General features: G+C 42.1%; 1 protein-coding gene across 1 annotated transcript in view; it reads left to right on the forward strand.

Moving 5' to 3' along the window:
• Positions 1-25,717, forward strand: part of trpa1b (transient receptor potential cation channel, subfamily A, member 1b) — a 45,670-nt gene that overhangs the window by 16,944 nt on the left and 3,009 nt on the right. Inside the window, exons 8-25 of the mRNA XM_082184869.1 lie at positions 4,908-5,044; positions 5,930-5,978; positions 6,204-6,303; positions 6,399-6,499; positions 6,673-6,842; positions 7,054-7,218; positions 7,872-7,986; positions 8,663-8,829; positions 11,161-11,284; positions 11,373-11,432; positions 11,544-11,642; positions 11,742-11,812; positions 20,536-20,689; positions 22,830-22,919; positions 23,240-23,409; positions 23,934-24,063; positions 24,171-24,353; positions 24,451-24,519. Coding sequence (XP_082040995.1) covers positions 4,908-5,044; positions 5,930-5,978; positions 6,204-6,303; positions 6,399-6,499; positions 6,673-6,842; positions 7,054-7,218; positions 7,872-7,986; positions 8,663-8,829; positions 11,161-11,284; positions 11,373-11,432; positions 11,544-11,642; positions 11,742-11,812; positions 20,536-20,689; positions 22,830-22,919; positions 23,240-23,409; positions 23,934-24,063; positions 24,171-24,353; positions 24,451-24,519 — 2,154 coding nt within the window. The remainder of the gene's footprint in view (positions 1-4,907; positions 5,045-5,929; positions 5,979-6,203; positions 6,304-6,398; positions 6,500-6,672; positions 6,843-7,053; positions 7,219-7,871; positions 7,987-8,662; positions 8,830-11,160; positions 11,285-11,372; positions 11,433-11,543; positions 11,643-11,741; positions 11,813-20,535; positions 20,690-22,829; positions 22,920-23,239; positions 23,410-23,933; positions 24,064-24,170; positions 24,354-24,450; positions 24,520-25,717) is intronic.

The raw sequence follows: 25,717 nt of genomic DNA on the forward strand, positions 1-25,717 counted from the left end.
ATTGTTACACTGATGGAAACTATGGACAATGCTGTATTAAAATAAATGGACCACTTTGGATTTCAACGTCAACATTCGTCTTTATGCATTTGGTTTAGCACAGGGCAATCAAGTGAGCGTAGTAACATATAGCGTGTCAAACACGCCTTCCCCGGGCTCAAACAACTAAGTAGTTCGGCATTAAAACCGAACTCCTTAATACCTGGTGTGGGACACTTCTCCTCAGAGGGGCCTGCCCTCGACGTCCTGACTTACCTGAAACCTTCTGCGATTGGATGGTGGTCTTCAGATCTGTCCGCCCCTGAAAAGGCTTCAGCTGTGAGAGCCATCTCGACCCCCAGTTTTCTCTGAGGGGGGGCTTTAGATAGCCTGACTACGTCAGACTTCCTACTTCCGCTAATTTCCTTTCGCTCCTGTAGTCAGTCTGAGATAGCAGCCTATCTTTCAGTTTTCCACCGGCCTGAAAACAGCCGGGCCAATCAACGAACAGAGGGCGGGCTGAGAGCCGTGACGTAGACGCTGATTGTACCGTGGATGCGTAGATTTACTTCACATAATCTGCAAAAGTCATTCACAGCCATGTTCACTCCGGTATTTCGCTCGATGGTTTAGTTTTTGCATCATACATGCGTTTACAGTGGAAGTTAGATGCGGCTGAGCATGCGCATAACACACGCCATAACCAAACGTTATGTGATTGGCTTACGGGTAACCAATGATTTTAAACTTCAGACAAGCGCCCCCCCGCGAGAGAGAAAACACTTCTCTATTATGCTATTCCAGACTCTGTATACGAAGCAAAGTGAAGTAGCAGAGTCTGGTATTACCAGGCTAGGCTTTAGAAGGGACACTCTGTTTTTGTTGTTCACGTCTAGAGGAGCTTGTACTCAGCTGGGGCTGCCCTTTAGTAACAGCCCTAAAGGCATGCACTCTGGAATGTCGCCACCTGTTTCTTGGCGTCCTGAAACCTCTCGACAACAGTATTAACTGCGTTGCTAAAGAGGCCAGGAGAGGTTAAAGAAGAAAAGAAAGGGTCCGGCGTGGAGGTGGGGAATTACTTGACAGGAAGGCCTTGTCTAACTTACTTGTGATGCGCTTCCTGCTTCTGTGCTGGCCAATCAATTTAGCAACATCATGACTCAATCTCCAAACTTTCCTCATAAGCTGGGGAGAGAGGTGGCAAATCCTTGAACTCCACTGCCTCGATGCTAACAATATCCAACTTCTCAGAGCTGGATATAGCCAACACTGGGGCCTCACTCAGCCTGAAAGAAACCACAGAGGTGTTTCAGGGTCCGGAATGAAGCCACTGAAACCGGCAGGTGAGAGTTGAGAAAGGGAAAAACCCGTCTCAAGCTCCTCTGTCAATTCCATTTTGTACCCCCATAATCTGAGCAGGTGCGTTTGCCTGACCTCCCTCCTCGAAGAGAGCCAGGTGGGAACGAAGCGTTCTCAATGGCAGACACTTGCAAGCTAGAGAGCTGACTGTGCTCCTCTCCCAACCAGACCACACACAGGTCGTGTGTGTCACCTCCTATAATGTAGTACGGGCCGGGAGACACATTTTAAACTGCTGCTTATTACTTGCCATAATGATAATATAATGGGTCAAACAACACCAAATAAGACTCACATGACACAGAGCACTTACTGAAAATATGTAAGCTGACGATGTTTGGTCAGGGTGTCCTTTATAGCTTCCGGTTGCTCCATCATCTGTCACTGGACTATGTTTTGCCAATGAGTTTGGAGTGATTTCACACCTTCATAAAATATCATAATATAAAAGTTAACAAGCAAAACTAAAATGATCAAAGAACTTGACAGATTCGATGGCCCAAGGCTTGTGATGAAAAAGAAAGAGTTTATTTTTCTTTTGTCAGTGTCAATCTGTGGCAGTCCATATACAGTAACTTTATGATATTGTGGAAATAAAAAAATTTGTACTTTTTACACACTAATTGGAGAGTCTTAAAGGGATAGCACCCAAAACTGAAAATTATGTCATTTACTCATCATCCTCATTTCATTCATCCTCATGCCAAAACTGACTTTTAAAAAAATGAATTTACTTAATTTCAACCCCTCATAGGGACTTAGGGCCAGATTTATTAAATGCGGCAAATTAGCATGAGAGCACAATTCCACAAATGCGCCGATGGGAGTGGCGAGTTTTACGTGTGACCTACTGCTGACGCGCAGATTAAAGAACACAGACGCAGTCAAATCATTTACATAATGAACAATTCAATTATGCAGTTCAATTGTCAGCAGCCATGTCACCCTGTAGCCCAAGACCGGTTGCCCACTGAAGCTAAGCAGGGCTGAGCCTGGTTAGTACCTGGATGGGAGACCTCCTGAGAAAACCAGGTTGCTGCTGGAAGAAGTGTTAGTAAGGCCAGCAGGGGGTGCTCACCCTGTGGTCTGTGAGGGTCCTAATGCCCCAGTGTAGTGACGGGGACACTATACTGTCAAAGAGCACCGTCCTTCGGATGAGACGTAAAACCGAGGTCCTGACTCTCTGTGGTCATTAAAAATCCCAGGATGTTTTTCGAAAGAGAAGGGGTGTAACCCCGGCATCCTGGCCAAATTTGCCCAGTGTCCATCATGGCCTCCTAATCATCCTCATATACTGATTGGCTTCATCACTGTCTCCTCTCCACCAGTAAGCTGGTGTGTGGTGGGCGTTCTGGCGCAATATGGCTGCCGTCGCATCATCCAAGTGGATGCTGCACATTGGTGGTGGTTGAGGAGATTCCCCCCTTCTATGTAAAGCACTTTGAGTGCCGAGAAAAGCGCTATATAAATGTAATGAATTATTATTATTATTATTAACAAAAAAATCTACCGAGAGCAGCCCAAATTAGCATTGGGACCATGGATAACGCAGGTGAAAATGGGAACACTGAAATCCCAGCTAAAAAAGCCACAGTACGTTGAAAAGACAAACTATTAAGGGTTGCAAGAAGTTTTGATGCACCTGGTATTGCGTGACTCCTTGTTGTTGAGGGTTCCAAGTCATCTTTTATTTCCTGCAGCAAATTAAAAATAGCATGGCTTGGCAAACGATATGTTCGGATAACGTCGTCCTCTGGCATACTTTCTCCCTTCTACCACGCGCTCTCTGTTCTCTGCGGTGTCTCCTCATAGCAGCAACAATTGCAGCCATGTAGAAAGATGGGTTAAGACATGCTTTTTTGGAGCATTAAATAATGGCGCAAATACCAGTAAATTGACTAGCGCAAACATTAGTAATTCGTGTTGCGCGTTTACTCGCCTCCCATAAATTTTGCATCTGAAAGGGAAACTCCTATAAATGCATATGCAATAAGGTCAGCCGCAAAAACAACTCGGTCCACTCCTTTTCAGCGCTAATTTTGCTCTGCATGCCCTTTAGTAAATCCAGACAGTAGTTTTTAACACCAAAAGAGGGTTTGCACTGGCGCAAGCTGTTAGTAGATCTGACCCTTAGTGTCACAGTTATCTGGACTTGTTCATCTTTAGCTTCACTTTCATGGACTTTCAGTTTGTTTTCATTCATCACATGTGTTCCTTTGTTTGATTTTTCCCGCCACTCATCAGTTGTCATGGACACTCAGATCATCACACCTTTTCATCATCTCCTCATTTGTATTTAAGTTCCTCGCCTTCACTCTGTATTTGTCGTTGTTGTTTGTGTTGCATAGTGATGGGATGGTTGATACCGGGGCTCCGATGCGCCGACACAGTTTTCAAAGCACTTTTGTATCACACACTGTACTGATGCTTGTATCGAAATGACAGTACCATATGATTGATGACGTTTGAAGCTTTGAATGTCATGCAGTATCGGAAGGTCGGGACACGGGGACAGCTGGTTTGAAAAATATTGGCGCTTCACGACCCCACCTGATCAAAGGGAAATGATTATGGAGGAGGCATGATTTAAACGATTTAACACTACACTTCCCTATAACATAATGTATATATTTTTTAAAACAGAACACCCCAAATATTTTTTTAATTACAATTACTATAATTATGATCACATACTTGTATATTTTGTATTATTGATCCATATGTGAATCCGTAGACCAGGCTACACATGACACGAGTTGTGGTCTTTTAGTCTAAATTTGACATATGTTATAATTATGATTTACCAGAGCATGTTTTTTTCTTGTGTGGCAGAAATGGGTTTCAATAGAATGGCCTAGAAACAGAAATCTTGGCAGGTTGAAACCACCACCCAGTGGTTTCAGTTTTCACCAGTCTGCTGACTAGATTATCCACCAATTTGAATTTTGTCATAAACATATTTTTCCATACTCTCCTGCAGCTGAAATAAGATATTCTGCAAAATTATATAATATAATCATGAACCCATTATCATCAAGACTTATTTCTGTAAAAGCTTTTTGATACATTAAACCACACCATGCCCTGTAAGAAGTTTGGGGACAGAAATAACAAAATTGTTAAATATGCGTAATGTCAGGCTATAATGTCACCATTCTGAAAAAAAATTCATTTCATGAAATGCAACCATAAGAGAATGTGGTTTGCTATGAATACAAAAGCAGCCTGATTTCCTGACTCTCAATCTCGACCACACAACACAAACACACTTGCACTCCTCCATTTGTCGTCTTCAGTCTGTAGCAGGAGGGTTAATGCATTCACTAATAGCTTCAGATAGTTAAATTGATACAAATTGCAGCCACTTACGTCTATAACTGAGCTTGGCCGTTCTGTCCATTGCCACAGCAATTCAGGGTGCTCTCTCATTAATGGTTTGTGTTATTGGTGCAGCAGCTGAGAGAATGTCCCCCTCTTGCAATACCTTGCCCTGCCTCTCCTACTTATGTCAAGCTAATAGCTGACTTCCATCTTTGTGTCTGTGTATGTGTGGCTTGATTGTTTTGCAGTGTGACAAATCCACAGCCCTCCATTTTGCCTGCACTCAGGGTGCTCTGGATGCCATCAAAATCATGCTTTCCTCTTACAACAGAGTAGAAGACATCATCAACCTCAGGGATGGAGCCAATCAGACCCCCTTACATAGGTCAGTGTGATGCCATATTGCTCACCAGTAGTCATTATGAAGTGAACTAGCCTTCTGGTTTATATCAGAGCTGATCTCAGTTCATGTTAAAGGGACAGTTCCTCCAAAAGTTAAAATTCATCAATTACTCAGTTACTTATGTCATTCCAAATCCATAAGGCTTTCGTTCATCATCGAAACACAAATGAAGATATTTTAAAATGAAGCTGAGTGATTTATGTCCCTCTATTGAAAGTCCATTCACCCCAAACTTTCATAAAGAGATACATATGAATTCATATGACGACAGGGTAGGGTGAGCAGGGTGAGTTTTTATTTATTTATTGGACTTTATGGTAAAAATATTTAAATAATAATATTCAATTATTATAAAAAATTGACATGTATTCGTAAACCATATCTAAAGTAAAAACGTAATATGCTATTGTCATTTTTTGTAAGTATTTTTTATATACTCCTGATATGTTTGGTTATATGTATTCTTGTTTGTACAACTTGTTTGTCTCAATAAAAATGTTAAAAGTAATTCTACTTACTTTTGTCTTTTAAAGCACTTTTTGCTATGACCAAACAATGGTGATGCCATTACACTGTAAAACATTTCTAACCTCTCCAAGTCAAAATTTTCTAGTGACTGGTCACATCTAAATTTTTAAATTGGCCCAAGTGCAATTCTTCTTGCAATAGTCTGTTAAAATTGCCTCAATGAGAAATAATACGTCAGACTAATTGAAAAATATAGATGTTATCAGTCACTAGACATTTTTGACTTGGGGATGTAATTTTTTTTTACAGTGTAGGGTGCTTGTCCTATTTCAATTTGCAGCTGTATTTGTTTAATTCCCAATGCTTTAATGATTAACAATGACTTTCTTTTCCTAATAGAGCCACGTTGTTTGATCATGTCGAGTTGGCTGAATATCTTATTTCAAAGGTAAATGTTTGAATGGCTGCTTTGTGAGAATGTGAGTGGCTGAAACATCCAAACTCACACTTTTATTCTGCTGAATGTGCACTTTGTGAACCAGCAAACTGAGTTGCTTGGATTGATCTTTTGACAGGACTAATATTAACCACCCAATATCTCATTATCTTATCGTATATGTCCTTTGATAACGCAGTAATTCACTGTTATTTGGATCTCATTTGTCTTGGAAAGGGAGCAGATATTGACTGCATTGACTGTAAGGGACTGTCTCCACTGCTGATGGCCTCCAACTGCAGTGCTTGGAAAACTGTTGCATTCTTACTGTCAATTGGTAAAGCATTTACATGAATTTTCAACACAATTTATCTCTAATATCATTTGCATGCACATTTCTGCATATTTAACATTTTGTCCTATTGAAAATAGGTGCCAATTACAAAGTCAAAGACAAAGCAGGTCGCAACTTCCTCCACCTTGTCATTCTTCAACCGAAAGGGCTGAAAAATCTCCCTGAGACAGTCTTACAGGTGTGAAAATCTTCCTAAACGTCAAGTTCAGTTTGTCAAATGCAGAACATTTTCATTTTGAAAGAAAGCCTGAAGAGTCCAAGTGACCCTGTGTTATGGATTATTACATAAAGCATTGTTTTGAACATGCGTATGTTCTGTATATAGTTATAAGAACCCATTCCCTCCTCCAGAGTAATGCTGTGAAGGAGATGTTGTCTGATGAGGATGTTGAAGGCTGCACTCCTCTGCACTACGCCTGCAAACTTGGCATTCACGATTCGGTCAAAAATATGCTGGGTCTCAATATCTTCTTGGGTCAAAAGTCACGGGAGAAGAAATCAGCGCTTCACTTCGCTGCAGAGTGAGAACGTTTGTAATGCAGTCAGAGCTATATCAAAGCCATATCTTTGTGCTTATTTTCTTAAAAGTAATAAGTTTTGACCTACAATAACATATCGTTCCTGACCATTTATGAGAATTTTGCTGGAATTTATACAAATTAATGCAGTATAACTCCAAACTTTCTCATTTCAAATGCTCCCAAACCTGTTTTTTTCTCCAATATCTGTCAGATATGGGCGTTTAAACACATGCCACAGGCTGCTGGAGAACCTCATGGACTCCAAAATGCTGAATGATTGGGACGAAAAGGGTCTGACGTCCCTTCATCTTGCTTCAAGGGCAGGACACACACAAGTAGTGGAGCTGCTGCTCCGGAGGGGAGCGCTGTTTCAAAGGTACACCATACTTTTTGGGGGGGAAAGCAAGACATCTACATTTTTCACAGTCATCACAAGTAGTACTTCATTACTCCAATAACTACCAGGCAGTGCTATTTTAATTATTGAGATACTTGAAGAGCTGATTTTTTTTTCCATGTATTTTGTTGGTATAAATAAATATTGGTTGATTCAGCAACATTAAATAAATAAAAATTCCGACTGGAATAAAACAAGTTAATTTAAATGTTATCATTTTTAGGTAACCGAGTTTTTTTAAATATTTTTTATTTTTTATTAGTTAATGTTGGAAATGTTTTATGGTTTAGATACTGATAGTAACCCTGCTACCAGGTCACGATTGGGTGAAAATATCAAAAGCTAAAATAAAAAATTTTTGTTAGGTTGAATGAATACATTTTTTTCGAGCAATATAATGACACATAACAAAGGCAATCAAGAAGCATTTTGATTCAATCTATACAACAAGATGAATTCACCTTATTTTAACAACATAAACAACATAAATCAATCTATTGCTCAAAACAGAGTGGGAAGAAGTCAAACTTATTTAAACCCGGCCAGGTTAGCGCCAGCTTCACAAAATGCTTGGTTAGGTTGTGAGTTCATTCAGTTGGACGTTTTGTCATAAGGTCTGTTGTAATCTCTAGTGATTACAAAGGCTGGTCCTGTTTACATCATGCTGCGGCTGAGGGATACACACAGACAATGAAAATCCTCCTCGCAGCCAATGTCAAACTACTGGACGGAACAAATGAAGATGGGGTAAGCAGCATAACAATCCCTAACACCTGTGGAGCACAGTCAGTTTGAAGAATACAATTACCAAACCATAGGAAACTGAGCTTTGAAGATCCAAAGAACAAAGCATAATACTCTCTTTAAATTTCACATTTGTCATAACAAAAAAACGTGTATGTGTGTTTAGGTTAGTAAGATTTTAAAGATTTTTTTTTATATCTTTATTCAGCAAAGATGCATTAATAAAACATTTACAATTTTACAATGTTGATTTTTTTTATTCATCAAAGAATATTCATTTTTAATATTAATAGTAATAATATTAATTAAGCAGCAAAACTGCTTTCAACATTGGTATTAATAAGAAATGTTTCTTGAGCAGCAAATCAGAATGATTTCTGAAGGATAATGTGGCACTGAAGACTGGAGTAAAATACAGCGTTGCCATCCCAAGAATAAATTATATTTTAGAAAACAACATTTATTTTAAATTGTAATAATATTTCATAATATTACTGTTCTATTGTATGTTCTCAAATAAGACCATACTTGTTGAGCATTAGATCGTTTATTTTTTTTATTTTTTTTTATGTATTTTTTTATTTTTTTTTACTATACTGTATTTATTAATGAAAGCAGTTGTCATTTATGATAAGTTTGAACAACACTGCTTTTTAACCAAATATGTATGTTTTAATAGAACACAGCCCTTCACATTGCTGCAAAAGCGGGACATGTAGGTGCTGTTTTGCTGTTATTGGACAGAGGAGCTGAAATCACTCTCAACAATGCTGACAACTCTTTTTTGCATGAAGCTGTGCGAAATGAGAAAAAAGATGTAGTTAATGCCACCATCGAAAGTGAGAGGTAAGGATACATCCACATTCAAGATGGTTAAGTTAATAGCCTTGCATTGCTTTGACACCCCACAGCTAATACCAGTAGTAAAAAAATAAAATAAAAAAAAAAGGATTGGAGGACAGTATTCATTTCAATATAAAAAGCAACTTTGATTGCAGATTAATAATAATGTATGAATTAATATTGTAACATTGTTGCAGTGTTCATTTTGAACATTCTGATTGTTGCCTTTCAGTCAGTCAGGTTCTATGTACATAGGAACTGAACGACAAATTGGGGATTGCTTTAAGAGACCAATCTACTTTGAGTGTAAACTAAACAAGCCAATGCACATTGGCATGCGATAATTGCATCAGCTGCTCTGCCTCGCAGCGCGAGCATATAATGAGCAGAATGTGCGTCGCATCTTTGCTTTTCTTTTCGGAGCAGAGCGGTTCTACTGTTCCTGCTCTGATATTTGTGAGTGTTTAACTTCAAAAAGAAAATGAGTCTGCTTCTTCAGGAGGACGCCTCTGCAAACTTGTGTTGGTGTTACAGCACAGTGTTGCAGTGGAGTCTTGCTGGTTCTCAGCGCCCTGCCCCAGTGCCTTTCTTTCCGAAGGTCACCAGATTGTGGACGGCACCTTTTTCTGCCCGAAACTGGTCTGCTGCCCTTTCCTCCCTTTCTACCCTCGATGGCGGAGCGGCTAAGGGGTACGTGGAGCTCTCCCCAGTGGAGCGGTCTGTGGCGATGCAATTGTGTCCCAAGACTGCTACCTCCTGGCGGGGTAATCCGCGTCTCCCCTGCCGGGCATGTAAGTTCTTGTCCTCTCTGGCGGGCAAGGCTTACACAGCGTGCCGAGGAACCACTTCTGATGAAAGTCACTGCACGCTCCCTGAGTCGGGCGATGTCAACCTTAGTGGTCCAGAAACGGCATCTTTGGCTGAACCTGGCGGATATACGTGAGTCCAACAAAGTTCGGTACCTCAACTCCCCTGTCTGCCAGGTCGGCCACTTTGGCGACGCTGTTGAAAACTTCGCCCAACAGCCGGACGCAAGCACCCAGCCCGTCCAGGCCCCGCCAAACCAGGCGGTATGCATAGGGGCAAGCGGTCCTGAGATGGGCGACCAGGAGATTGAAGGATCTGCTTTTGCCTTGCCACTCCCGTCTCCCTCTTCTATTGCCAGCAGGCAGCAGTGTGCTGCTCAAGGATGCCTCCAGGCTTTCTCACGTACCCTCAGCCCCACTCTGGAACCAGGTAAGTGTTGCACAGCACACTCAGACTCCACTGCGGGCCGCCTCAGTGCCTCCCGAGTCAAGTCTCTCTGTTCCACGGTACAGCTACACGGTTCGGCTAGCCCGTGTCTTTTCCTTGACAAAGTCCGCTTTGTCGTCTCTGCTGGTGTTCTTTCCCCCATAGAACTAGGCTGGAACCACCCTAGAGACTTCCATATGTTGAACTACCCTGCTTGGCTAGTCCATTTGTGTAACTCCCACATTTCACCTCACTACAGGCAGGATGTGGTTTCTGCAGCGTTCTCTTTCTCTAGAAGGTCACACTTTCCCAGCGTTAGCCAATAGTCACACTGGGTGGGTCTTGCGGAACAGCAGTGACTGACCTCTGCTTGAGCCCTGATTTCCCACTCCAACAGTTGGGGGCGGAGCAGGAGACTCGAGCAGAGTGCTGGAAGGGCCAGCGACCGTGGCGTGTTGGTAGATATCCCCAATTCGTTGGTCAGTTCCTACGTACGTAGAACGTGACCGACTGAAAGGGAACGTCTCAGTTACGTATGTAACCCTCGTTCCCTGAAGGAGGGAATGGAGACGTATTTCCATTCGCCACGGTTACTGTACCTCCGCTGTACGGCAGTTACTGAACTCGGCTTCTCAGCAGAAAAACAAAGATGCGACGCACGCGCTGCAAGAAAGAGCAGCTGATGCAATTATCGCATTCCAATGTGCATTGGCTCGAAGTAGATTGGTCTCTCAAAGTGATCCCCAATTTGTCGGTCAATTCTGTCATACTTAACCGTTCCCTCCTTCAGGGAACGAGGGTTACATATACGTAACCGAGACGTTATCTGCTTTTCTTAAATGAAGCTCTGGGCTAATTAAAATAATTTAATCTCAAATCAGTATTTCAATCAAAATGTCCATGTATTTATTTGGTAATTATAATTTGGAATGTAAAAAAGGGTACTTTTTTCTAAAATGAGACAACAATAAACACTTATGTTTCCTGCTCCTTTTTAATAAAAAACATCTCAAAAACAATTTCAGTGTAGAATTTTTCATGGAACAATATTAGAGAATATGTTGAGATTTTTTAAAACCTATATTATTTTTCTCCTCTCAGTTTGCCAACGGTTGACAAAGACATATTAATTCACTGCAGGTGTGCTGAGGCATTAAAGTCTTTTAAGGCTAAATCCCGCTGTGTCGTGATGGACATCATAGAGTTCCTCCCGGAGTCTTTCAAGGTCTGTCTATTAACTTCACACCTTATGAAAATCTCTGAGATATTGTTGATACATTCTTTGACATAAAACCCCTCTCCCTTCTGAACAGCACCTTCTGGACCGGTGTATTATTGAGTCTGATCACGACGCCAACAGTCCAGATTATCATGTAAGCTTTCCACAAATGTGCAAAAAGTTGCATTAGAACCATTAATAGTTCATTAATGCTATAAAAAGAAAATTAATCATATAAAGTACAATTATTTTATGGTATTGGCAGATCAGGTACGATTTTCAGTGGCTTCAAGCTCCCATACAGTTGATGAAGTATGCTAAAACAGACAAAACAATGAATTTACAACCATTGGCAGCTATGAATGTAAGTCTCTTTAAATCATGTCACAATAAGTTACATAATTCTAATTAATTAAATCCTAAAATGGTTTGAGAATAAATCATTACTCTTGTACCTCACTAGGCAATGGTGCGTTATAACCGTCTGGAGCTCCTCACTCACCCCGTTAGCCGAAAATACCTGGAAATGAAGTGGTATGTTAAAGATATACTGTAATTCTCTCAGAAAGTCCCTACAGTTCTTGTTGTAATGTTTTAATTCACTATATTCTATATTCACCCTATTTTGATGGTAATTGTTACTCATGGGGACGTAAGATAATTTCAACATTTACAGGGGCTAGTCAGTGATTCTACTGCTGTTTGAATCCAGAATGTCAGTGTTTTTCTACAATCACCCATATAAAATTACTTTCTTTTTTTTTGACAACACCAAGGTCATGTGGTAATGTCATTGCCATCTGAAGTTTACAAGAAGAGACCAATTCAAAAGTCGTTGTGTAAATTGTTTTTGACCACTGCCTAGCACTGTACAGTAACTGTTGCACTTTGCGGTAATGTGCATGTAATTTAAATATGGACAATGTTTTCTGTGAAATGCTGAAAACAAGAATAATGCTAAGTCAATTCGAAATCTTCGCAGATACCATTTATTTATGTGACATAACACCCAACATTTACCAGCCCCCCCACACCCCTATCCCCCTCATGATAAAGAGCCAAAGGACGAGACCAGAGATGGGCTGGCAGAAGTGAACACCAAGGTGGACAAGAAAAAGAGATGACCAGGGTGGAGACAGGAGAAGCTAGAGAATGACCCAGAGCAGAGCCAGGATGAATGCCCATGACATAACTGATGGAGGGAGGAGCCAAGATGGAGCCAGGGGCCTGACCGACTGAAGTGACGTTGTGATAGGAGAAAACCCAGGAGGAGGAGAAAACCCAGGAGGAACAGAAAAGATGAAGACCCAAGGCGACATTGAAGGCCTGAGATCCACAAGTCTGAAGCAAAGCCAGAGCAAAGATTGAAAAAGGAGGGAGCCCTGTGGAGCCTGAGGGTGACAGACCATGGTGGAGCTGAGGGAGCAGGGATGAGGTGGGCTACAGCTAGGAGATCCAAGTGACTGAATGGAGACAGCGGAGGCGAGGCCGAGGAATTGGATGACTTTGGCGGAGGAGGAGGGAGAGGTGGGCTGGGCGGGACCATTCACAAAGAAAGAGATTTGGAGCTGGACGATGAAGGAGACTTGATTCTGGACGATGAAGGATACTTGGTGATGGACAATGAAGGAGACTTAGTTCTGGGTGGAACCAGAAGCAATGAAGAAGACTTGGGGCTGGGCAGAACCAGTGGTGACAAAGACGACTTGGAACTGGGCTGGACCAGCAGTGAAGAAGATGACTTGTGGCTGGAGTGAACCAGCGATGAGGAAGAAGACTTGGAACTAGACAGGATCAACAACATTTCATCATCCAGCTTATCAAACAATAATTATTCAGCAGGGACCCAGCTCATAGCATGCACCTCAGCAATGGGAGTGTGTGTGGGTCTCCAATCCATGCCGATGTACTCCACTGAAATACTTTTAGTGACGGACACTGTTGCCGGTTCACGCACCTGGTCAGACTCCTTTCTGTGCTCGGGCTCCTGGACAAAATTGGCCACTGGCAAACACTCTGGCTTTCACTTCGTGGTGGGCTTGGGCTCTGGTTTATTATCCATAACAGGCATGACTGAAGGATAGCTGGGCTCTGGGTATGGAATGGGGCTAGTATTGTCTTAATCAGCGAGGCAGACAGTGCATGGCGATCCACATTGGTCCAGCACCCACTCCACATACTGTGCAAGGCTCCCTCGAGGACCTTCCAGGGGCAGGCATGTCCTCGGGCACTCGTTGAGGCCACTGTTGTAGAAAATACATAGTGAGTGGTCGGAATAGTGGGTCAGGCACGCCAGATCCAAGAAATCCCTCGTGTGATCCTCGAGGGAGCTATATCTACAGTTGGTAGTCAACCAGAATGCCTATTACTGCTGCATTTGCCGCTGTGACAAAGCCTAAAAACGCTAAACTCGATGCAAACCTGTTTTAAATAGATAAAACTGTCCTGACACTTTATTTAAACCTTGAAATGTGCAATGGGGTTTTAAACTGAATTAAAATTAAAATTAAAAAACGTAAAAAAAAATTATTAGTTTTTATATCTAAAGTAATACTATTTTGTAGCCTAGTCTACAATGATTTATTAAAGAAAATTATGCTGATCATAACAACCTACTGTAGGCTATTTCATTCTTAATTTCACAAAGAATGCAAAAACAAAAATGCTGCTGAGTCCGACTAACATCGGTTAGCAATTTAATTTTAAGATTATTTAGTTTCATTTATTTCAGTGCTATGTGTCAGTTAAAAAATCTACTACAAATTAAAATAACACAAAGTTTAAGACACATAACCTATTGACATGCATAGCTTTCTAATTATAGAAAAACGCCTCGGTTACGACTGTAACCTCGGTTCCCTGAAGAGGGAACGAGCGTTGCGTCGAAATTGACGCTATGGGAACGCATTGCGTGATTGCATCATGAAGCACTTGTAAAATCAGTCCAATGGCGTATAGGTGGGTGACGTCATGGCAGGAAGCTATAAAGCGCACCCAGACCAAACATTGTCAACTTCTGATAGGTCGAAGCAAGTCGATCACAGGCACGCCGGAAGTATGGCAAGGTGACGCAACGCTCGTTCCCTCTTCAGGGAACCGAGGTTACAGTCGTAACCGAGGCGTTCCCTTTCAAGGGAACTCGCGTTGCGTCGAAATTGACGCTATGGGAACGTCTATACCAACGCCACCATAGTGACCAGTGCCTGTCTTGTGTGAAATCAGGCGAGCACAACAAAGACAGAATAACCTGGGACCCAGGAGTGAAGCCCAGAAATAGGTTTTAAACCCGATGAGTGTGTGCGGAAAGGAACCGCCCGCCGCATCTAGCACCTCTTGTAGGGATACCCCTAATACAAGGCTACAAAGCCGCCATACTGCTCCTGCTTCAACGCACCATGGAGGAAACCGGTTTGTTTCCTGTGCAGGGAGCTCTAGAGAGATCGTGGCCTCAACAACCTCAGTTGAGAGACCCGAGTCTATGAGTTGGGCCCCCTCAGGGGCCAAACCCATATTCCCATAACTCTGTTCTCCAGAACTCCCGGAAGTAGAACAATCAGGGAAACCATGTACAGATGCTGAACTGCCACGTCTGCAAGTCCATATGAGCTCCACCACCTCGGGGTGGAGTCTCCCTCCCCTGGGCCTCAGCCCCTGCCTCGACAGGATGTCTGCTTCCTGAATCTGGTGCCCAGGGATGAAGAGCCTGAGCCATCATCACCAGGTGATTAAGTGCCAGGTGAGATGGTGACCCGTCCACGGGCACCGAGCGACCATCCATGATCGCACCCCAGCCCGTGAGGGAAGCATCCGTCGTAAGCGTTAAGCGACGACAATGAGCTCCCAGCACAGGATCCTGGGGACAAGAACCAAGGCTTCTTCCACATAACTAGGGCACGTAAGCATTGCCGCGTGACCCTGATCATGTGAAAGGGGTTGCCCCTCGGGGAAACTCTTTGGTCCTGAGCCACCACTGCAGGGGTCTCATGTACAACAGGCCAAAAGGTATCACGTTGGACACTGCTGCCATCAGACCCCATCAGTCCCCTGTTGAGATATGTTTGGCAGAAGTTCCCACGCTGCCAAAAAATCTACTAAGAGAACCAGTCTCTCAAGACTGGTGTAGGTGTTATTCGAGCGACCAATTCGGTGCCCTGTACGGCGAACCGGCAGGGAACGATCGAACTGACTGCTCTGGAACCCTCCTTGGAGGGGGCGGGCATCCCAGGACCACTACGTTTCCGGGTGGACCCTGAGATATGTGCTCGCTGGAGACCGCTGCGCCCCGAAACACACAAGGTGGCGGGGTTAGCATAATTGTCCCCTGAGGGCACCGAAGGGCAGCGGGCACCGTATAACGAGGTGTTAACCGCTTCCCTTCAGAGGAGATTGCCCTCATTGGCCCCAGTCCGTGAGGGAAGCATCCGTCGTAAGCGTTAAGCGACGACAATGAGCTCCCAGCACAGGATCCTGGGGACAAGAACCAAGGCTTCTTCCACATAACTAGGGCACGTAAGCATTGCCGCGTGACCCTGATCATGTGAAAGGGGTTGCCCCTCGGGGAAACTCTTTGGTCCTGAGCCACCACTGCAGGGGTCTCATGTACAACAGGCCAAAAGGTATCACGTTGGACACTGCTGCCATCAGACCCCACAGTCTCTGAAACTGTTTCACAGTGAGTGACTGGCCTAGCTTTATTCTTTTTACAGCTGACAGGATGTACTCTATGCGTGCAGGTGAGAGGTATGCCTGCATCAACATTAAGTCCCAACCACGCCTAGAAAAAGTGGTCCTCTGTAGTGGAGAAAGCACACTATTTTTGGCGTTTAGCCGTAACCGCAACTCTTTCCTGTGTGCGAGATCGACATCTCGATGCCGAACTGCCAACTGATGACACTGATCGTGAAAGTTTGGGGTGATAGTGCTAGGCCGAACGAAGAACTCGATATTGGTATGCTTTGCCCCCAAAAGCAAACCTCAGGAACTTCCTGTGATATGGAAGGATGGAAATGTGGAAGTATGCGTCCTTGAGATCTATCGTGACAAACCAGTCCTCGGATCTGATCTGTGGCATGATTTGTCTCAGTGTTAACATTTTGAACTTTAGCTGAATGACTGACTTGTTCAGAACACTCAGATCCAAAATGGGACGCAACCCCCCATCCTTCTTTGGAACGATGAAATACCAACTGTAAAAACTGGTGTCCCTGCTGGAGGGAGGTACATGTTCTATGGCCCCTTTCTCCAACAGGGTTTTCACTTCTTGTTCCATTACCAGAACCTGCTTGGGGCCCACCACGGCGGATAGGACCCCCATAAACCTGGGCGGGCGAGACCCGATGATAACCCTTTTCTATGGTCTGCAGGACCCAACAAGAAATATTTGGCAGCATCTTCCACGCTGTCAAAAATTCTATCAGAGGTACCAGCCTCTCGAGACCGGCTTCTGGATTTAGTTGTTGTTGAACAGTCAGTCCGTCGTCCTGTAACGCGAACCGGCAGGGAACGACTGAACTGACTGCTCTGGGACCGTCCTCGGAGGGGGCAAGCATCCCAGGACCACTACGTTTCCGGGTGGACCCTGAGATATGTGCTCACCGGAGACCACTGCGTCCCGAAACACACAAGGTGGCGGGGTTAGCATAATGGTCCCCTGAGGGCACCGAAGGGCAGCGGGCACCGTATAATGAGGTGTTAACCGCTTTACTCCGGGGGAGACTGCCCTCGTTGGCCTGACCCCTCAGGCGTCAGGCCATTTTCCCCACAGCCTTCTTCGAAATAATGATGGTCCTCAGATCTGTCTTACTCCTTAAAGGCTGTGGTTGAGAGTGCCAGCCCGAACCCCAGTCCTTTAGTGGGGGCTCGGGAGCAGATGCTCTGCTACTGTTGAGATATGTTTGGCAGAAGTTCCCACGCTGCCAAAAAATCTACTAAGAGAACCAGTCTCTCAAGACTGGTGTAGGTGTTATTCGAGCGACCAATTCGGTGCCCTGTACGGCGAACCGGCAGGGAACGATCGAACTGACTGCTCTGGAACCCTCCTTGGAGGGGGCGGGCATCCCAGGACCACTACGTTTCCGGGTGGACCCTGAGATATGTGCTCGCTGGAGACCGCTGCGCCCCGAAACACACAAGGTGGCGGGGTTAGCATAATTGTCCCCTGAGGGCACCGAAGGGCAGCGGGCACCGTATAACGAGGTGTTAACCGCTTCCCTTCAGAGGAGATTGCCCTCATTGGCCTGACCCCTCGAGCATCAGGACCTTTTCTCCACAGCCTTCTTGGAAATAATAACGGTCCTCAGATCCGCCTCACCCCTTGAAGGCTGCAGTTGAGAGTACCAACCCAACCCCAGTCTTTTATTGGGGGATCAGGAGCAAACACTCTGTTTCTGTTGAGATATGTTTGGCAGAAGTTCCCACACTGCCAAAAAATCTACTAAGAGAACCAGGCTCTCCAGACTGTTCTAGGTGTTACTCAAGCGACCAATTCGGTGCCCTGTACGGCGAACCGGCAGGGAACAACCGAACTGACTGCTCTGAGACCCTCATCAGAGGGGGCAAACATCCCAGTGCCGCTACGTTTCCGGGCAGACACGGAGATGTAGGCTCGTCAGAGACCGTTGCGCCCCGACGCACACGAGGTGGCGGGGTTGGCAGAACGGCCCCCCAAAGACATCGAAGGGAAATGGGCTCCTTATAATGAGGTGTTATTAATTTCCCCCCAGGAATTTCACCTTTTATTTCCTCAGAATTAAATGCAGCCAAAGATCAACCAGACAAGTCAACACGGTCTGGATGAAAGGCTGAATAGTATATTAATACCGAAATCTACCTCCTCAGAGGTCAGATAAGTACATATTTAATTTTCTCAAAAATTAAATGCAGCCAAATGTCAACCAGACAAGTAGAAACGGTCTGGATGAAAGGCTGAATACTATATTGAATGAATGAATGAATGAATGAGGCATTTATATAGCGCTTTCATATGTACTACTGTACACCCAAAGCGCTTTACAATCATATCAGGGGATCTCTCCTCAACCACCACCAGTGTGAGCATCCACTTGGATGATGCGACGGCAGCCACAGTACAACGGCGCCAGTGCGCTCACCACACACCAGCTATAGGTGGAGAGAGGAGAGAGAGTGATGGAGCCAATTCAATGGAAGGGGATTATTAGGAGGCCATGATTGGTAAGGGCCAATGGGTGGAATGTGGCCAGGACACCGGGGTTACACCCCTACTCTTTTACGAGAAGTGCCATGGGATTTTTAATGACCACAGAGAGTCAGGACCTCGGTTTTACGTCTCATCCGAAGGACGGAGGTGGCATATTAATATGTCTATATTAATATAGACATAACTCCTCAGAGATCAGAAGAGTACATATTTAATTCTCTCAAAAATTAAATGCAGCCAATATCAACCAGACAAGTAAACACGGTCTGGATGAAAGGCTGAATACTACATTAATATAGACATCTAACTCATATTATATTCTCAAACAAAAAGAACCACAATAATAGTCTACAAACACATGATTAGTTTGCAAACAATCATAATAGAGAAAGAGAGAAAAGGAAATTCCCGTCTGCTCAGTTCCCTGTGTGTATAAATATATCAGACCTATCTACACGTTGCCTCGGCAAACGCACGATCTGAGCCACTAGATTCTTATTGCAGAGATGCAGACTCATAATCTACGCGCTGCCTCGGCAAACGCGCGATCTGAGCCACTAGATTCTTATTGCAGAGATGCAGACTCATAATCTACGCGCTGCCTCGGCAAACGCGCGATCTGAGCCATTAGATTCTTATTGCAGCCCCGTAATCTACGCGCTGCCTCAGCACACGCGAGATCCGAGATCGAGTCACAGAATCTTTATTGCAGACCCGTAGCCTTAATCTACGCGCTGCCTCGGCAAACGCGAGATCCAAGCCAAAGAATCTTTCTCGACTTTCTTCCCTCGAGAAGAAAGCCAACAGGAGCAGAGCTAAAACTCTCGAAGTGCATATGTTACACGTCAGGAATTATGAATGAACACTGTCAGCCCCATTTTACTAGAGCTGACCGTGCATGCTCTTCTCCCAAACAAACAACACATAAATCGCGTGTATCCCCACTCGTAATGAAGCGAGGGCGGGGAGGAACACACGATCCAAAATGCTGTTTGCTCGCCATTATATTCCTGTCTAGATATATAATATGCTTGAGGACAAACAACAATAAATAGACAGAGACAGATTTCACAGAGAGCGCTTGCTGAAGACACAGAAGCTGACAATGTTTGGTCTGGGTGCACTTTATAGCTTCCTGCCATGACGTCACCCGCCTATACGCCATTGGACTGATTTTACAAGAGCTTCATGATGCAATCACGCAATGCGTTCCCATAGCGTCAATTTCGACGCAACGCGAGTTCCCTTGAAAGGGAACTGGGCTCACAGAGTAACGTTTACTTTGCTTAAATTCGATGCACATAATAAAAGCCTTTACATTTATTTTCATTTCTTAATTTGTACTGTAATTTCAGTACTGTGATTGATTAATTTGTTAAACTACAATGTTTCACTTGAATTGATTTGCTACAGCTCTCAATGAGCCCCAGCAGATTGCGTAATAGAGAGAATAAACTGACACTTTTCAAAGTCTGTGATTGTAGCGCCACTTAGCGGTAAAAAGGACCAATTACCCCCAATTCCCGCAGCGGTAAAATTGGGGATGTGTATTTGCTGCCTTTTACTGCTAAATGTCACTAAAATTATGGGTGACCCAGAATGCATGAATAAAGAGACTTTTAAGAAACACTACACTTTAACATTGACAACTCTGAACAATGAACAGAAAGAACTCAGGGCTTAAATACACACAGGGATAATCAACTGAACAAGAAACAGGTGTGTAACTTAATTAAAAACTATGGCAACAAACAAAGAACTCAAACAGGAACAGGGAAACCTTGAAAACAGGATAGGACAATGAAACTTTTATTCTAAACAAGACACGATAGTGACAAGAAGTTGCTACTGTGCAAATGTATTGTTTACAGACTTCCCCATGAGAAACAATTTCTGATATGCTAATTTCTACAGTCACTTGTTTTTATGTGCTATACAAAATAGTCACTGCTTTTTTACTTTTGTGCATATGGTTAAAAATAGCAGCAGTAGAGTCTTAACATATAACTTCAAACAAATAGACTGGTTTACATAAGCACACTTTTGAATCTTCAACTGATATTGTGTTTTATTTGGACAGGAAGGCATATGGAAGCAAGGTTCATTTGCTCAACCTGGCAGTCTACCTGCTTGGCTTGTTGCCCCTCACATACCTCATCCTCAATCTGAGACCGAGCCAGGACATTTCTGCCAATGGCACATCTGTCATCATGGTGCCCGTATCTTTTAGTGAGGTAGACAGCCTCTATTCAGAGCTCTCTAGCATCTTGTAGGGAAGAGATGAGCTCAAAGAGTTCTGTAATTTGTGCGACAAATGACAGCAGGAGATGCTCATCTGTGACAAGCAGAGAAAGGAAAGGTGAAAGAGAATAATGGTAGTTGAATTTAAATGACAATCAAATTGATTGTGAATTACTTTTCAAAGTCACACTGTCATAAATGCTAGGAGAGATGCAAAATATTATATAACCTTTACAGAATTGGTCATATAATGTGTATTTTAACAGCTGTCTTCTAAATGTGGTGCTACACATCAACAGTGTGAAAACACATGGGAGGGTCTGTGTTATGAGACAATTAAGAGGGCTCTTTCTATGAATAGAAAATTCCCATTACTTTTTACATCAAGTCAATAAAGGCAGATATTTAGTGCAAGCCTTTTACTTTAAAGATTGTACAAATGCTGTTATTTAATTTATGGGAATTTAAGGACTTTTTTTATTTTACTTTTAGCCTAAGTTTTCATTTGCATTGTTTTTTTTAACTCTTTCCCATCATTGACAGCATCTTTTTTTCTTTCTTTTTCTTTTCTCTTCTTTTTTTTATTTTTTCCCGTCATTTATGAGATAAAGCTTTCCCAGCCATTGATGGAATTTTCCAGTTTTCCATGTTTTGCACTGTTATATGGTAGAGGGTGCATCATTTGAAAGAGAACAGAATCTCCGGACCAAAACACAGGCAAAACAGAAGCAGAAACAATTGACAAAAGCATTGCTAATGCACGTTGTAGTCTTTGACAAAAATTCTATTTTCTTAGCTTTTTGTTCAAAATGTTGCTTTCTTTATGAAACTTGCCCACATTTAAGTTTTGATAAATTTTTTTTTAAAAGATGCATGAAGCTAGAATAAAATGTTTTTGTTTGTTTAAAAGCAGAGGCTTCGTTCTTTCTGACAAATTACATATTTAGATATTCATACAACAAAATATTCTGGGGGCCATGAAAGTTTTGTGAAAATGATCAAAATGGTGGCAAAAAAAAAAAAAACGATGTGACTTATTAGCACCAGTTGAGCTAAATTTATTATGTTGTTTTCAGATTGCATTGATGATTTGATATATATATATTACCCAAATAATAATTTTGAAGATTTTATATATTTTTCCAAATGAGCTGTATATATGTTCCTTATATAGAAAATAGCTGCTCGGGGTCATATGCAAGACAATTTTGTCATTCATTCACCCTTATGTTGGTCCAACTTTCAAACCTGAACTGGAACTCGCACAAAAAAAAAATAGGTGTTTTGTAAAATGTTCTTATGTTACACAGAGGAAAGTAAGTCATCCGACATAAGGTTTGAAACAACATAAACAATGTGGTGTGTAAACGATGACAGAATTTTAATTATAAAGTGCAAATAACCCACCTTGTTGGCAGATTCTATTTATACTATTTCTGCCCACCATTGTTTGATTGAGCTAGTGGCGTGGAGAGTTAGGCAGATGTCGTTAACTTTTGATGCTACTGTCCCAAGTTCGAAATAGTATAAATACCATAATATTTATACTTTGTGCAAAGAAAATACTGCTATTTTCACATAGTGTAAGTATCATCTAATGCTGCCTTTACATTTTTTTTGGGTGAACTAGTCCTTTGAAAGGACTTTGGCGTTACTTAAAGGACACCAATATTGTCATCATATACCTTATTTGTCATATAATGGGGGTGAGAAGTTCTTGTTGTCACTTTGACCTAATCTGTTATGCATTGACAAGCTAATTATCTAAGCCATCATTTACAATCACATGCATCTCCATTCTCACATTTTGAGTGTTATTATGAACTGAATGGCATCCATCAACGTCCCACTTATTCATCAGCTCCAAGGTTATTATCTCCATGAAATTAAGTATGTCTAATCTCGTACGCATATTACTATTTATCTTTTGAGAAATTGCACAGAAAGCTCATGTTGGCATTAAAATGATCTATTTTTGAGAGTGAGGAACATGCTCACACCATAGCAGATATTTTTAATTCCGCATAATATTCTAGTTGGGTTATGAATAAAAAGTGATACACTCATTATGTTAATGTGATTAATTTGGCGATAATGCTGTAATGACACTCTCTCTCTTTTCCCTCTATCCAGCAAAAATGTTTAATCTCGGTCTGTATAATCATGGTGCTTGTCATGAATGTGTATTCCGTTTGCAAAGAGCTGGTGCAGTTGGCTCAGCAGGTAATAATCATGTCATCACTTCCCATGATGCATCCACTATAAATTCCTCTCATACTACTACAGAGACTCTCAGCAGAGGGCAATCAAACCGTTATTAATCATAAATGTCATGATGAACATTAAATACACATGCCTTTGCTGTGGGGATTCCCTTGCAGTGCTTTAAGCCTTCCAGCCAAGTAATTTACCTATAAAAACACAGCTCAGATTTTGCATGCATCGTTCTATGGTCTTTGCCAATGGCGAGAGTATTCAAATTGCACTATGTTTGGAACCTAAAGGTGATTTTTATTTAACCCCTTATGTCTTTCACATTGTAGCGAATAAATTACTTCACGGACTTCTCTAACCCTGCTGACTGGAGTGCAGCTATTAGCTCTTTAGTATTTGTCATTCCCATGTGCTTCAATGTAGACAACACGTGGCAATGGCAGGCTGGAGCTTACGCCATTTTGACTTCATGGATCGGCTTCCTGCTCTACTTCCAGAGGTAGATTTAATGGCCTGTAGGTTTCTTAAATTTTAATATGAACAATCACATTTTCTGCCTGCACAAATTCATCTAAAGGAAATTTACTGGGGATTCCAATCAGTTAATTTCTAATCAAATTAATTACAGTACATCACATGCTGATTAATCACTATGAATTGCATCGTGTATATACTGTAAGAAATGCACAATATACTGTATATTGAAACTAAAGAAAAAATCTTAATGACCCCCAAACTATTGAATGATATGTATCTTTGCTATCATCACTTTACACAACACTCATTTAAAGTTAATCTTTAGAAATGTTAATAATTTAATAAGAGTTAAATGTAATCTTAAGCAATTCTAAAAAGGAATATCCATTTTCGTTTTAAATGTTACAATGTAATGATTACAAAATTTACTTTTAGCATATACTATGATTGATTTGAGTAGTTTATTTTTTTTATTATTTTTTTTACAAAATAGTCTAGAATGTATGTATAGAACATTGAAACTCTTATGCCGTTTTCACATTGCAGGTTTGAGCGAATTGGAATTTACGTGGTGATGTTTGGTGGAATCGTTAGGACCCTGGTGTGCATCATGGTTCTTTTTATCTTTCTTTTGCTGGCATTCGGATTGGCCTTCTACGCTTTGATGCTCCATCGGGTACGTCCAAAAAGAGAGATCATATCAACTCAGCATGACAGACCCATCAAGTCTTGGCAAATTGGTGCAGTTTGATAATGATGTTTACTGTTTGCTGCTTTCAACAGCCTGAGTTCAACTCCATTGGCCTTGCACTTGCCCAGACATTTGTGATGACAGTGGGAGAGCTCAACTACCAGACCACATTCTTGAACACTTATGAAGAAGGCCACATGGCGTTCCCTGGGGTCACCTACTCTGTGTTTGTGCTTTTTGTGCTTCTCATGCCTATTCTTCTCATGAACCTAATGGTAGGACACCTAGATGCTGGAATTCAGCTATTGTTGTCAATGACAGTTGCAATTTTTCAGAATGTATTAGGCTTATTTGTCTAAATCATGTTTGCAGATTGGTTTGGCAGTAGGTGACATTGCAGAGGTACAGAGAAATGCAGAGTTGAAACGGATAGCCATGCAGGTGAGCAGACTGGATTCAATATTTTCAACAATATTTTGCTAAATTGTTTTGCAAAAGCTTAGTAAGATTTAAAGGCACACTATGCAGTTTCCGTTTCTCTCAAACAGCGACCCCTAGAGTCGCTGTGGAGTACTTGTATTTAACGTTACTGTCGTAAATACCACTCACGCAGAGCCGCCTCGGCACTCTTCCGACCTCGCTTTCTTCGTTATCTTTGTCGACTCTGCCATGATTCACGTCTGAAATGCGTGCTAGTGTCTTCCATAGAGGCTGCTTCATATGTTGTTGATGTATGTGACGTCGTGCCGTAAAGCAAGTCGTGATTCTCTCGAGATTTGGCGGGGCGCCACCTGTCAAACCCGCATTGCTGGATCGGGATGATCCGTCCTACTACGAGTTCGTTTACCATCGAAATGATTTCGAAGCTGTTATATTAAGGTTCAAATCTTGCATAGTGTGCCTTTAAAGACATCACTTACTCACAATTGGAGATTTTTTATCACTCTGTCAACTTTGACAAGTACACTTCAAAGCTAACATTTATGTTCTCAGATACAGAATATATACTGTTTAAAAGTTTGGGGTCAGGAACCTTTTTTTTAAAATAAATGAATACTTTTATTCAGCAAGGATGCATTGAATTCAAGTGACACTGAACATTTATAATGTTACAAAAGATTTCTATTTCAAAGAAATGCTGTTCTTTTCTCATCAAAGAATCCTAAAAAAAAAATCCCAGACAGCAACATAGTGGATTCCACACGTACTAGATGTGGGCTGGATCTGGGCCGACACTATGTTGCTGTCTGAGATGTATCATGGTCTCCAGAAAAATGTTAAGCTGCACAACTTAACAGCTTAAGAAATGTTTCTTGAACAGCAAATCAGCATATTAGAATGATTTCTGAAGGATCATGTGACACTGAAGACGGGAGTAATGATGCTGAAAATTCAGTTTTGCCGTCTCAGGAATAAATTGCATTTATAAATAAAAAAAGTTAATATTTATTAGTATTATTAATAGTATTATTATATTATTAGTATTAAAATATTTTAATAAAAAAATATTAATGACTCATCTTGTACTCAGGGGCGTGTCCAAATTTTTGTCCAATCAAATCTTCACTAGAATGAGAAACCATTTTTGTAAAATCAGGATTCAGAGCTGTGACGCAAAGTATCAACTATTTATCCCAAC

Source organism: Leuciscus leuciscus (genome assembly GCF_965113295.1).
Source record: "Leuciscus leuciscus genome assembly, chromosome: 11".
Taxonomy (NCBI): domain Eukaryota; kingdom Metazoa; phylum Chordata; class Actinopteri; order Cypriniformes; family Leuciscidae; genus Leuciscus; species Leuciscus leuciscus.